We start from the raw sequence: 14,454 nt of genomic DNA on the forward strand, positions 1-14,454 counted from the left end.
CTGACAGAAAAACTGTATGGAAGTCCTACAAGCAAGGAGTGAAAGAAAAAACATTCACCCAAACCGGGAGGAGGGGTAGAAACAGGCAGCTGGGTACACAGGACCCACGGCAAGGTGGCAGCTGGTAGACCAGGCCAGGCAGTAGCTTGCAGACTGGCAGTCCCACATCGAGTGTAGATAAACTGGGAGGAACAACTGGGAGTGAGAAAGACCACGCAACCCAGGGATCCAGTGCAGGGAAATAAAGCCTCAAAGCCTCTGACTCAAAACACCTGTGCGGGTTGAGGTGCCAAGAGAAACTCCCAGCCTCACAGGAGAGTTTCATTGGAGAGACCCACAGGATCCTAGAACATACACAAACCCACCCACCCAGGAATCAGCACCCAAAGGGCCCAATTTGATTGTGGGTAGAGGGGGAAGTGACTAACAGCCTGCTGAGAGTGGAGCAAGTGGCACTGTTTCCTCTATGACCCCTCCCCCACATACAGTACCACAAGGTAGGGGAGTGGGTTGCCCCGCTCTGGTGAACACTTAAGGCTCCGCCCCTTACTACATAACAGGTGTGCTAAGACAAAAAAAAAAGGCCCAAATGAAAAAAAAGTTCAAAGCTCCGGAAAAAAATACAACGAAGTGACAAAGAGATAGACAACCTATCAGATACACAGTTCAAAACACTGGTTATCGGGAAGCTCCAGGGACACACTGGGTACTTCAACGACATAAAAAAGACCCAGGCAGCAATGAAGGTCACACTATGTGAAATAAAGAAAAATTTACAGGGAACCAACAGTCACAGGAAGGAAACCAGGCCTCGAATCAATAGTTTGGAGCAGAAGGAAGAAAGAAACATTCAACCAGAACAGTATGAAAAACAAGAATTCAAAAAAATGAGGAGAGGCTTAGGAATCTCCAGGACATCTTGAAACGTTCCAACATCTGAATCATAGGGGTGCCAACAGGAGAAGAGGAAGACCAAGAAACTGAAAACTTATTTGAACAAATAATGAAGGAGAACTCCCCCAATCTGGCAAAGGAAATAGACTTTCAGGAAGTTCAGGAAGGTCAGAGAGTCCCAAAGAAACTGAACCCAAGGAGGGACACACCAAGGCACATCACAATTATATTACTCAAGATTAAAAATAAGAAGAGAATCTTAAAAGCAGCAAGAGAAAAGGAGAGAATTACCTACAAAGGAGTTCCCATTAGACTATCAGCTAATTTCTCCAAAGAAACCTTGCAGGCAAGAAGGGGCTACTGCAAAGAAGTATTCCAAGTCATGAAAGGCAAGGACCTCCATCCAAGATTACTCTCTCCAGCAAAGCTACCATTTAGAATGGAAGGGCAGATAAAGTGCTTCCCAAATAAGGTAAAGGTAAAGGAGTTCATCATCATCCAGCCCTTATTATATGAATTGTTAAAGGGAGTTTTCTAAGAAAAAGAAGAAGATAAAAAATATTAACACTAAAATGACAACAAACTCACAGTTATTAACAATCATACCTAAAACAAAACCAAAAGCAAACAACTAGCACAGGAACAGAATCACAGAAATGGAGATCACATGGAGGGTTATCAGTGGGGGAGTGGGATGGGGAGAGAGAAGGAAAAGGTACAGAGGATAAGTAGCATAAATTGCAGGTAGAAAATAGACAGGGGGAGGGTAATAATAGTATAGAAAATGTAGAAGCCAAATAACTTATACGTATGACCCATGGACATGAACTAAAGTGGGGGAATGTGGTTAGAAGGGGGTGTGCAGGGTGGAGGGGAATAAAGAGGGTAAAATGGGACAATTACAATAGCATAATCAATAAAATATATTTAAAACTTTTTTAAAATTCAGTTTTAACTGAAATGTAACACTGCTGAATTCATGAGGAAGGTTTGCTGCACTGACCCTGGAAGAGCTGGAGGAACCGCGGGTGCAGGGCCGAGGGGATCACGCTCTCAGGCAGCTCCCTGAGGAAGAGCTTCAGCAGACTGGCCGCAGAGCAGACGTCGCCATCTGTCCGGAGCTCCACAGGCTCGCCGCTCTCGAACTTTAGTCGAAGTTGTTCTACTACCTTCCTGTTACCATTCACCCTGAAAAGGCCCTCCTGGGTGAGTCCTGGAACAGTAAAGGAGACGCACAGAAAATAAGCAGAGGTCTCTCACAATTCAAGCTCCAAAGAATAGCAACAACAAAAATGAATAAATCTCAGGACAGGAGCCTCTGAAAACTATCATGACCAAGCACTGGAATAGTTTCACATTTTGTGAAAATGTTTCCTTAAAATAATAAATTTTCGTGTCTATTACATACCAACAAAAAGCATATGCAATTATTATAAAAGCTGACTTCTAAAAATAAGGTTCTAAAAATAAGGTTAGCACATATATAATCATAGAACATACACCACTCTACAAAGGAATTTTATTCATACAGTACCTAACAGAAACTTACCAAGTGCTATTTGAACCCGGGGTTAAGTTTTTGCCATGTACTATATGAATAAAATTTCTTCGTTTTAGCACTTTTGAGAACTATTTAAAAAATGTGATATGCATGTAAAAACTCCTTAACTATATGTGATTACCTTTGAAATAATTTAATTAAGAAGTAATATTTCTTTAGTAATTGCTAAATTCAAAGTGCAGGACTCCATGAGACTATAAACTAGTGTAAGACAAGATGCTTGCCTCTAGCTGACTGATGGAGGATTTAGTCTTGCTGGCTGGGGTCCATAGAAGGCTTCATGGGTGAACATTTGGCCCCTTTGTATAATTTTTGGCTAAAACATAGGCAAGATGAAAGGGCTGAGGCTGATGTATGTGAAGCTAATGTATTTAAGCTTCGGGCCCCTCATTTGTTTGGGCTCATCCCAGTGTTCTGTCCCTAATTTAGTATTTTTAATTTTGTATTATTTTTCTTAAGAGGGCTCCAAAAGGATTAAGCAACAGGCCCCCAAAAAACCTTGACAAAGAAGATCAAATATATGAAATAAGAAGAGGAGACAGTACAGCATAAAGGTAGACAAATAAAAGTATGGACTGGTTAGGTCTAAAAGTTATAGAGTAATAAATGGAAGAAGTGGGGTAGGGCCATGAATGCCAAGTTAAAGACTGCAGACTTTATTATTGGAGTACTTCATCAATTGGAAGGGAAGGGGGCAGGGACTGGAGGAGAACATAATATAATCAAGGTTTAAGGAAGACCTACCTCCTAAGAAGTAAAGAATGCAGAGGGCAGAGACCTCACCTCCCAGAGACTATATTCTAGTAAGGCCCTAAGACAGAAGTCATGGTGGGAGGGGAGTGAAAAGGGGAGAATAAAGGTGATTTGGGAACTTAGTACAAAAGGGAAGTAGGGAAGAGGAAGGGATGAAAGGTAACTTAAAGTTTGAAAACAAGAAATCCAGGGGAAAAGCATTTTAAAGGATAAGGTGAAGTGGGCATTAAGGGATGGTAACTAGTTTAGGGTAGAAGATAATGATTTTCAGCTCATTCACTGTGCTGGGTTTGAGCAGATGGAATACCATGCAAGCAAGTGAGCCAGAGCACGAGGAAATGTTAGAGGTATAAGAAACAGTCTTTCTAAGAGAGTAACCCAAGGACTCAACTTGTCACTCTTCTTTGCGAGAACCTAATGGTGAAAATTACCAATGGCAAGCACTGAAGCCTATTTGAATTATTTAGGTGTAACTTTTTAAAATTTTTATTTATTGGTTTCAGAAAGAGAGAGGAAGGAAGGAGGGAAAGGGAGATAGAAAAAGAGGGGAAGGTGGGGGGAGAGAGAGAGAGAGAAACATCAATTTGCTGTTGCAGTTATTCATGCATTCGTTGTTTGATTCTTGTGTGTGCCCAGACCGGGGATTAAACCCACAACCTTGGCATATGGGGCGACATTCTAAGCAACTGAGCTACCTGGCCGGGGACTACTGGAATTATTTAGATGGAAGATGTTTGTTTATATCAGCCTTTGCTTCTTTCTCTTACCTGCTAATTATATTGCTCTTTCTAAAGAAAAAGGATATTAATTTCTTTGATAAGGCATTTTATGAACCCTTTAACTCAACAAATATTTAATAAGTACCTGGCACTATGTTAGGTACTGAAGATAACAACTGTGAGAAAGAAAAAAATCTGAACACTACCATTATTCTCAGGGAGTTTGTAGTCTGGTGAGATGTTTATATTTTTCTATATATACATATATTATTTGGCTGTGAAGAACAAGAATATCAAAAGTTGACATGACTTTTAGCTCAATTTTGACAGAAATTGTGAAACCAGAGATATTAAAAATATTTAACAACCAGTATGGCCAGGGTACCATGTAATCAGAGGGGATACCAGTCACTACATGTGATAGGCAGCTTCCCAAGGGACCCCCCTACTTGGGATCCACGTCCATGTGTGATGCTCTTCCCTGCAGTGTGGGCTAGACCCAGAAATTTGCTTTAACCAACGGAATGTAGCAAAGTGATATGATTAGGTACTAATCTCATTTCTAAAATTAGGTTGTAAAAGACTTATGGTGTCCATCTTGCTTGCTTATGTTCTCTCTCTCTGGCTCTTCTTATTCGCTCACTGTGATGATCCAGCTGCTATTTACTTTGTTAGCTGCCTTATGGAGAGGTCCATATGGCAAGGAACTGAGGGCGGCTTCTGGACAAGAGTCAGTGAGTAACTGAAAACCTCAGGTCATACCCCACAAGGAAATGAATCCTGGCAACAGCCATGTGAATGAGCTTGGAAGTGAACATTTCCCCAGTCAGGGGCTGATATGACTGCACCTTCAGCCAACACCATGTCAGAGGCCTTACAAGAGACCCCAAGACAAATGACACCACTGCTGAGATTCCTGACACACAGAAACTGTAAGATAATAGACATTGTTGTTTTAATCTGCTATGTTTAGGGGTAATCTGTTCTACAGTAACAGATAACTAATATGATATGCCATTTCCTTTAATACTGCAGAGTTACTACTAGAAGACTTTAGCTTAGTCATTTTTTAAAGCTTTCAAGGTCTGTTTTTCCCACTCCACAAAACTTCATCTGTACCATCAGAAATGTATACTGGCACCAAGCAAACAGCACCCAATAAAAGAGGATCCCATTCCTGGTCAAGGCCCAAATCTTGAAAATTTAGAATTTTGCATCACAGTTCTCTATCTACTCAACTCCTGAGTCTGTTTTTGATCCAGTAAATGCTCCCAGGATCAGATTTTACAGTTCTGACCTTAGTTTTTCTAGTTCTGACCTTAGGTTTTCTCTTCAACAAGGTTTATTGACCACAAATAAACATACCTCCAGTCATTCCAAAATAACCACCCAGCTCTAAAAATTGGCTTTGGTTTTGCAGGTTCTAATTCCACTGGACCTTATTAGTGGAGAGATATATTATAAATGGAAGTAATCAGAGTTAATGCTTCTCGACCATTTTTTTCCTGCCTCCATTCCATTTTCTGACACAACCCTTCCCACAGAAACATCTCTCCCTCAAACAACTCTTATGGTCCATACCGAATTTCAACCAGAGGAAGTTTAACCCTGGCCATGGCTATATTTACACTCTGGGCAAAAATCTATACAGTTTTAAAAGCCCCTTTTGCACGTACAATATATCCAATACCCACATGAAGCTTATTAGACTATATAATCTCTAAATTTTCCTAAATTTTTAGGAAATGATGATAATAACAGAAATGTTCAGAAGGAGATATCTAGAAGGCTCAGTGACATTCTTATGCATTTCTGAAACTCTGTTAGATTTGATTTCAGGAGAGAGGGGGCTAATCATCATGAAACGCCAACTTAATGATTTAGAGCCCTGGCCAGTGTGGCTCACTTGGTTAGAGCGTCATCCCTAGGCATGTGCCATCCATTCCCAGGCATGTGCCATGACTGGTTGTGGGTTTGGTCTCCAGTCTGGATCGGGGAGCATATGAGAAGCAACCGATTGACATTTCTCTCTCACATCAATGTTTGTTTCTCTAGCTCTCCCTCCCTCCCTCCCTTCCCCTCTCTGTAAAATCATCCATCTTCGGGTGAGGATAAATATATATAATGGTTTAGAAATGAAATTATATAAGCCAATTAACATCTACACCATTCTACTTTTTTTACAACTGAAATATTTATTTCAAAATAGTGTGAATACATTGTTAGAAACGAAATATTCCCGAAATCAGAATTTGCCTGATTGGGACATTTTGGCTTTGAAAGTAGCATAACAATATGTAAGCATATTCTGACATCTGGTGGTGAGACGAGAATTCTACACTGTTTAAATCAGTGTATCACACAATATCTTCATGCTCAAGAGGAGTCCAGTAACACTGTCTGCAAGCTTGATTACTTTAAAATAGTCTGCATATGACATGCCTTGTAACTCACAAGATTTTCCTCTGAATCTAAAAAAAAAAAAAAGAAAAAACATACTTTTTATTTAAAGGAAAAGTCCAAAGTCTATTTGATATAGGCCTTAATGAATCCTCTCTGTCCTAAAATTCCTTTACAGTAAGAGTTCTCCTCATGCCAAATTCTTAAATGTCGGTACCTAACTAACGAAGTAGGAGCATGATGTCTACCTATGGTTAAACTATAATGACTAATCATCTTTAAACCCCATACCAGGTAGAGTGCCTACTCATAGGTGCGCAATAAATATTTGCTGACTTACAAATAAGTAAGTTTGAAGTTGTGCTTCTAACTGACATGGGCTCTTTGGCTTACTAACACGATAGCTGCAAATACAATAAAGAGCTTCTGGTTGTCCAAATAGTAATTAACTATATAACCTCCCCAAATAGTGGGTAGATAACCTCTCCCAGCTTTCCCAGTCAAAGATTCTGAGCTAGAAGATCTAAGGGACCACCCAATGCAAGGGCGTTCTGAAAAGATTCCACTAGCGATTCTATTCCACATTCCTAGTTAATAATGACTGATTTTTCCCACTAAAACATTTTGTTCGAATTACCTGAATATACGCCATTAGCGCATAACTAAAGATACACTAAGGAGAAGTAGAATAAAACCAATCTTTAATTCAATTTTCACCAAAATTGTCATACACTGATGGTGTAACTATAAACCAGTCCAACTTTTACAGAGCACATATCCTTTGAGTCAGCAATCACTTCTACAAATACAGTGCTTGAAATGACATGTTAAAAAAATAAAGCACATTGCTAAATTTAAAAAATTAAATGAAAGTGTAAAGAAATGTCCCTGTATGCAAAAAAATTTTAAGTTAATTATCGATTCTTTGTAGACAGCATAAGACTGGCAAGAATCGGTGCCCATCAGTATGTGACCACTTACAGAAATGACAGATAGAAGTGTGTAGGGAGAAAAAGAACTCAATGACTAAAGCTCTTCATGCAATATGAAAGAACATCCAAAAATACTGGTAAGTTTGAAAAAGCTTCATAACAATGTGCATGATGTGCTGTATTTATGTTAAAGTAGAAAAAGAACATAAACATACATGCTTCTATATTCATTCATCAAAGATATTTGCCATAACATATCAGAAATTAGTATAGTTTCTTGGAGGGGAGTATTGTTTCTGGGAGGGGACATGAATGACCAGGGGACAGGGTTTGGAGGGGAGAGTTTTCACTGTGTATCTTCCTGTATTTTGAACCAAATAAGTATATTAACTATTTGATCATTTTTTAAGGACTAAAACTGTAGTATGATTTTACGTAAGCCTTACCTCAGAAGGCTATATTATTCAATCACTGTTGGAAAAAAAACAGGATACCAATTATGCCACAACCAAAATATTTTAAATGGTCACACTTTGGCATCCAAACAGATAATGCAGAACCCTATTTAACAGATTAAATGAATTACCTGGAGATCCATTTGTATCTATATCAGTAAGACAATTTTACTCACTGCTGAGTGTGTAAATGAATTCTATCAAAGCTCTAACTTAATAACATCTGATTTTAATAACATTCAAGATCTTGTTGGTTAAGGTCCCATCTTTCTACCACGTTGTGTATAAACCTTTCATATTTAACTTTTTAAAGGACTTAAATTCAGAGCTGTTCTGTAGGAATTCTGCCCTTCTGAAGCTTATCTTCCCCTAAAAATAAGATGATAACGACTACAAGGCAAAAATGCAAGCCTGGCTCTTAGTTTTCAGAACAAAATGTCATTCTGTCATCTACATTCCTAGCAACTACCAGAGCAAATAGCTGTTTTTCAATTAAGACAAAACACCCGACCTTCTGAGATCTGAACGTCCCCGTGACAAGCTATACATGTTCCCACAGAAGAACAAATGCTCTGAGCTTTTCATGTGTTTCCAGTGAAGGGTTCTTCTCGGCAGGGAGAACGGATTTGTAATTGTGGGAAGATATGGGGCCTCAAGCAAATTGCGCAAAGTACAGGATTTCTTTGAAGTTTTAAATTTAACCTTTAAAACTCCCCATAATTTTTTTTAAACCTGTTTAAAAAAAACAGGGATATAGAGAGGGAGAGAGGAAGGCAGGGAGGAGGAGAGGAGGTGTGGGGGGAGAGAGAGAGGAAAGGAGAGAGTAGGAGGGAGGGAGAGAGAGAGAGAGAGAGAGAGAGAGAGAGAGAGGGAGAGAGAGAGAGGGAGGGAGAGAGAGAGAGAGAGAGGGAGAGAGAGAGAGAGAGAGAGAGAGGGAGAGAGAGAGAGAGAGGGAGGGAGAGAGAGAGAGAGAGAGAGAGAGAGAGAGGGAGAGAGAGAGTAGGAGGGAGAGAGAGAGAGAGATGGAGAGGGGGACAGGGAGAGAGAGAGAAAGGGAGAGGGGGAGAGGGGGGGAGAGGAGGGGAGAGGGGGAGAGAGAGAAACACCAATTGGTTGCCTCCCATATGCATCCTGGCATCCTGACTGGGGATTGAACCTGCAACCTTTTGGTGTATGGAATGATGCTCCAACCAACTAAGCCAACTGGTCAGGGTAAACTCCCCACAAATTTTAAATTCTATTCTGCAATTAATCTTGTTTTAGTAATAGAAAGGCTGTTTGAGTACAGAAAATTTTGAAAATTCTAAGTTTCCTCAGAATATTTCCCTGCCAAATCTTTTAAAGGGGATTGATATTTATGATATAGTTTGCCATTTTCCTATCATACTGTCGTACTATGAAAGCATAAACATAGGGAACATGCAATATTTTTTTTCAAATTATCCAGGTTTTAAATAAAATTATAAAAAAAACCTGTAAAAAGGAAGATGGCAGCTAGGTAAGAGGGAGCAGATTCCACTTCCCCCAACTCACGGGAGAAAAATGTAGCTGCTCTATGGAGGAACAGAGCAAACAGCCAACAGCACCATAGCATATATGAAAATAGATTTAAAAAATTGTAGTGGACATTGAAAAACCAGACGGTAAGGAGAGTGCTTCAAGACAATAAGGGTCCAGTGATCAGCCCGGGGACCAGGGAGGCTGCAGTCCCAGGCCCAGGGCCGCTGGGCTCTTGGGGGAGATCTGGGTTGGCACTCCCTCCCCAGTTAAACAGGGTTTGAGAAGCACCAGGAGAGACCTCACTGCTAGAAGTCTCAAAGAGGGGAGTAAGGACTAAGTGGCAAACACAGTGGGGCTGGGAGCACCCACGCATAGCCCTGGGAGGAGTGTGCGCCTGAGCCCATGCGACTGTGGGGGGGGGGGCAGCCTGGCTGGGTGCCCATGCTCAGAACCTGGGGAGAGTGTGCTTTGTCAAAGATCTACAGCCCACACCCCTAAACCCGGGAAGAGCATTCATGCCTCAGGAGGCCCAGAGCCCACACCCAGTGCCCTGTGGAGGGGCTTGGGGCTAGCTCTGGGGAGAATGAGCACAAGGCTTACTGAGTGCTGAATAGGAAGGGAGAAAAGCAATACCAGTTGCCTCTCAGCCTGCCGCAGCCAGCAAGAACAGAAAAACAGAAAAACCAGTTTGGCCAGTTTGAAACCAGCAAGAGGTTTTTTTTATTGTTTGATTTTTTTAAAGCAATTTTTTATTTTTTAATTTTTATTATTTTTTATCTATCAATTCCTTTTGCTTCTCTTTCCTTTTTTCTGGTTTTATTCCTTCTTCCTTTCTTTCCAATTTTATCTCTTCTTCCTTCTTCTGCCTTAAATACCCACAAATGAGACAAAAAAAACCCAGAACTGTGAAAAGACCAGAATTGGACCCAAAGAGGGGGCATCCCAACAGCTGAGACACAGAGACAAATTTGACTTTGCTACTACAGAGAACCGGCAAGTTATTGCATATTTGTATTATTATTTCTTCATTATTCTTACATCTTTTATTTGAATACTGTTTTTGTATTCCTTTTCTTTCTGTTTTGTCTTCCTTGTTTTGCTGGTTATATTGTATCATTTGACAGGTTTCCCCTGTTCTCTCACTCATAGTGTATTGCTAGTTTACTGTCCTTCACTTCACTTATGTTCCATTAGCACACTAATGAAGGTCTGATACTCCCTATTCTTGTTATCTAGACCTCATAGATTCTGTCATATGATTGTTGCTCTAATATTACTGTAAATAATTGCTGCTCCATACAATTATAAATACTACACGACACCCCTCCCAGATCTTAGCCCACTTCAGTCTCCTGAACTCTATTACTGTAGTGGTTAAATCTATTCTCTCACACACTATACGTATTTACTATCCTTTACTCCCACCTTACCTCAGAATCTGACCTCCCACGACCTCACTGATCCAACTCACAATCCTTCCCTCCCCAACAAGAGTCTTACCTTCTTCCCATCCTTTCTAAAGAGTGGCTAGTTGGGTGCAACATAACAGTTAACACTATACATAGCCAAAAAATCTCCTAACTCTTCTCTAGTGGCTGCTACTGTAAATAGCACAGAATACTCTCTTACTGTCTTAAACCATTTTGCCTTCCCCTCCAGCTGATCATAAAGAAGACTAGGTGGAAGCTATGAACACCAGGATACCCAAAGGAAACAGCACCATTGAATCTCACGGGTATTCTACCACAGAAGTTCACACCAGGAACCCAGGGAGCCAGAACAGATCAATTTAAGAAGCTGAGGCTAAAAAGAACAGTTTCACAAACAATGGGAAGACAAAGAAACAATCCACAAATGAAAGGAAAGGAGGAAGCCTCAGAAAGAGTGCTAAATGAAATAGAGGCAACTCAATTATCAGATACTGAGTTCAAAGCACTGGTTACCAGGAAGCTCAATGAGCTCACAATGAGCCACCAGAAACTACAGGGGAACTACAATAAACTCACTGTAAACTATATCAACATGAAAAAGGATATAGAAACTATCAATAAGGGCCAAGAGGAAATAAAGAACAATTTCTGAACTGAAGAACACAGTAGAAGGAATTAAAAGCAAGATCCAAGAAGCAGAAGATAGGATCAGTGAGTTGGAAGACAAAGTAGGAAAAAACTACCAGAAGAGCAAGAAAAGGAAAAGAGGCTCAGAAAGAATGAAGAGGGATTAAGAGAAATACAACATAAAACATAATAATATCCGTATAATAGAGATACCAGAAGGAGAAGAGGAAAGAGGGATAGAAAACCTATATGACAAAGTAATTATGGAAAACTTCCCTAATTTGATGAGAAAAAGTCACACAAATCCAGGAAACACAGAGAGTCCCAATCAAGAGAAACCCAAAGAGGTCCACTTCAAGACACATCATTAAAATGGCAAAATTCTAAGACAAAGAAAGAATCTTAAAGGCAGCAAGGGAGAAACAGGAGGTAACATACAAGGAAGCCACTATAAGGTTAGCAGCTGACTTCTCAATGAAAACAACGCCAAGCCAGAAGAGAAGAAATATTCCAAGTAATGAGAACCAGAGGCCTGCAACCAAGGCTACTTTACCTAGCAAGGCACTCAATCAGGATAAAAGGCTAAATAAGGAGCTTTCCAGATAAAAGAAGTCTAAAAGAATACACATCCACAAAACCAGCTCTGCAAGAGATGCTAAAGAGACTGCTCTGAGGAAAGGAAGGAAAAGAGAGAGAGGAACACAAGTAAGAAAACATGGCAAAGAATAAGTACCTATAAATAATATCCTTAAATATAAATGAATTAAATGCTCCAATCAAAAGACATAGAATAGCTGAATGGATAAGAAAGCATGACCCACACATATGCTGCCTACAAGAGACCCACCTCAGGACAAAAGACCTACACAGACTCAAAGTAAAGGGCTGGAAACAAATTTTCTAAGCAAATGGACATGAAAAAAGAGCCAGGGTAGCAATACTCATATCAGACAAAATAGACTTCAAAAAAAGGGCCATAAGGAGAGACCCAGAAGATCACTTCATAATACTCAAGGGAAGAATCCGTCAAGAAGACATAAACATTGTAAATACATATGCACCCAACATAGAAGTACCCAAATATATACAAAAAAATCTTAAAAGACTTCAAGAAAGATATTGACAGCAACACAATTATACTAAGGGGTTTTAACCCCTCATTGTGAAAAATGGACAGATCTTCCAAACAAAATATCAACAAAGATATTGCAGCACTGAACCATGTCCTAGATCAAATGAACTTAATTGATATATATAGAGCCTTTAATCCCAAAGAAGCTAAATACACATTCTTCTCAAATGCACATGGAACATTTTCCAAGATAAACCACATGATAGGACACAAAACAAGCCTCAACAAATGCAAGAAAACTAAGATTATATCAAGCATTTTCTCCGACTATAAGGGGCTGAAACTAGAAAAAACCTCAAGGAAAAAACTCAAAACACTCAAACTCATAGAAATTGAATAGCATGCTATTAAACAATGAATGGGTCAAGAATGAGATCAAGGAAGAAATCAAAAAGTTTGTGGAAACAAATGAAAATGAACTCACAACAATCCAAAACTTATGGGACACAGCAAAGGCAGTCCTGAGAGGGGAGTTCATAGCAATAAAGCCTACTTAAAAAAGATAGAAACATTTCAAATAAATAACCTAACCCTACATCTCCAAGAACTGGAGGAACAACAACAATGACAGCCCAGAGCAAGTAGACAGAAGGAAATAACCCAGATTTGAGCAGAATTAAATGACATAGAGACTAAAAGCACAATTCTAAGGATCAATGAATCCAGAAGTTGGTTCTTTGAAAACATGAACAAAATAGACAAGCCTTTAAGTAGGCTCATCAAGAAAAGAAAAGGACACAAATAAACACAATCAGAAATGAAAGAGGAGAGATTACAACAGATACCACAGAAATACAAAGGATTGTAACAAATTACTATGAAGAACTATATGCCAAAAAATGTGAAAACCTAGGTGAAATGGACAAATTTCTAGAAAAATATAATCTTCCAAAACTCAATGAAGAAGAAGCAGAAAGACTGAACAGACCAATGACAGTAGATGAAATTGAAGTAGTAATAAAAAAAACTCCTGTCACACAAAAGCCCTGGACCAGATGGTTTCACAGGAGAATTCTACAAAGCATTTAAGGAAGAGCTAACCCCTATCCTTCACATAACTATTCCAAAAAATCCAAAATGATGGAAGACTCCAAAACTCTTTTTATGAAGCCAACATAATCCTAATCTCAAAACCAGATAAAAGACACAACAAAGAAAGAAAACATCAGGCCAATATTGCTTATTAGATACTGAAATCCTCAACAAAATATTGGCAAACCACATTCAACAATACATTAAAAAGATCATACACCATGACCAAGTGGCATTCATGCCAGGGATGTAAGGATGGTCAATATTTGTAACTCAGTAAATGTAATACACCACATAAACAAAAGACAAAAAACACATGATCATATCAACATATGCAGAAAAAGCATTTGATAAGGTACAGCACCCATTTATGATAAAAACACTCAGCAAAGTGGGAATAGAGGGAGTATTCCTCAACATAATAAAGGCCATATATGAGAGACCTACAGCCAACATCATACTCAATAGGCAAAAACTAAAAGCTTTTCCACTATGATGAGTAACAAGACAAGGTTGTCCACTTTCACCACTTCTATTCAATATAGTATTGGAAGTTTTAGCCACATCAGTCAGACAAGGAAAGGAAATAAAAGGCATCCAAATTGGAAAGGAGGAAACAAAACTGTCATTGTTTGCAAATGGCATGATAGTGTACATGGAAAATCCTATAGACTCTACCCAAAAACTGCTCAACCTAATAAATGAATTTGGAAAAACAGCAGGATATAAAGTCAACATCCAGAAACCAAAGGTGTTTTTGTATACTAACAATGAAACAGGAGAAACAGAAATCAAGGGAAAAAGCCCATTCGATATAGCAAAAACAAAAATAAAATACCTAGGAATAAACCTAACCAAGGAGGTAAAAGACCTGTATACAGAAAACTACACAGCACTGAAGAAAGAAAGCAAAGAATCAAGAAACAAGCAAATGGAAACATATATCGTGTTCACAGATTGGAAGAATTAACATCATAAAATGTCTATACTACCCAAAGCAACTTACAGACTCAATGTAA

The 14,454-nt window shown here is 39.2% G+C and overlaps 1 protein-coding gene across 7 annotated transcripts in view; it reads right to left on the bottom strand.

The window, feature by feature from the left end:
• Window positions 1–14,454, bottom strand: part of FAM13A (family with sequence similarity 13 member A) — a 291,012-nt gene that overhangs the window by 248,013 nt on the left and 28,545 nt on the right. For all 7 annotated transcript variants that reach the window (XM_053666331.1, XM_053666328.1, XM_053666326.1 and 4 more), the window contains exon 3: window positions 1,898–2,107. In XM_053666331.1, coding sequence (XP_053522306.1) covers window positions 1,898–2,107 — 210 coding nt within the window. The remainder of the gene's footprint in view (window positions 1–1,897; window positions 2,108–14,454) is intronic.

Source organism: Artibeus jamaicensis, unplaced genomic scaffold (genome assembly GCF_021234435.1).
Source record: "Artibeus jamaicensis isolate MK-2021 breed Jamaican fruit bat unplaced genomic scaffold, CSHL_Jam_final contig_452, whole genome shotgun sequence".
NCBI lineage: Eukaryota > Metazoa > Chordata > Mammalia > Chiroptera > Phyllostomidae > Artibeus > Artibeus jamaicensis.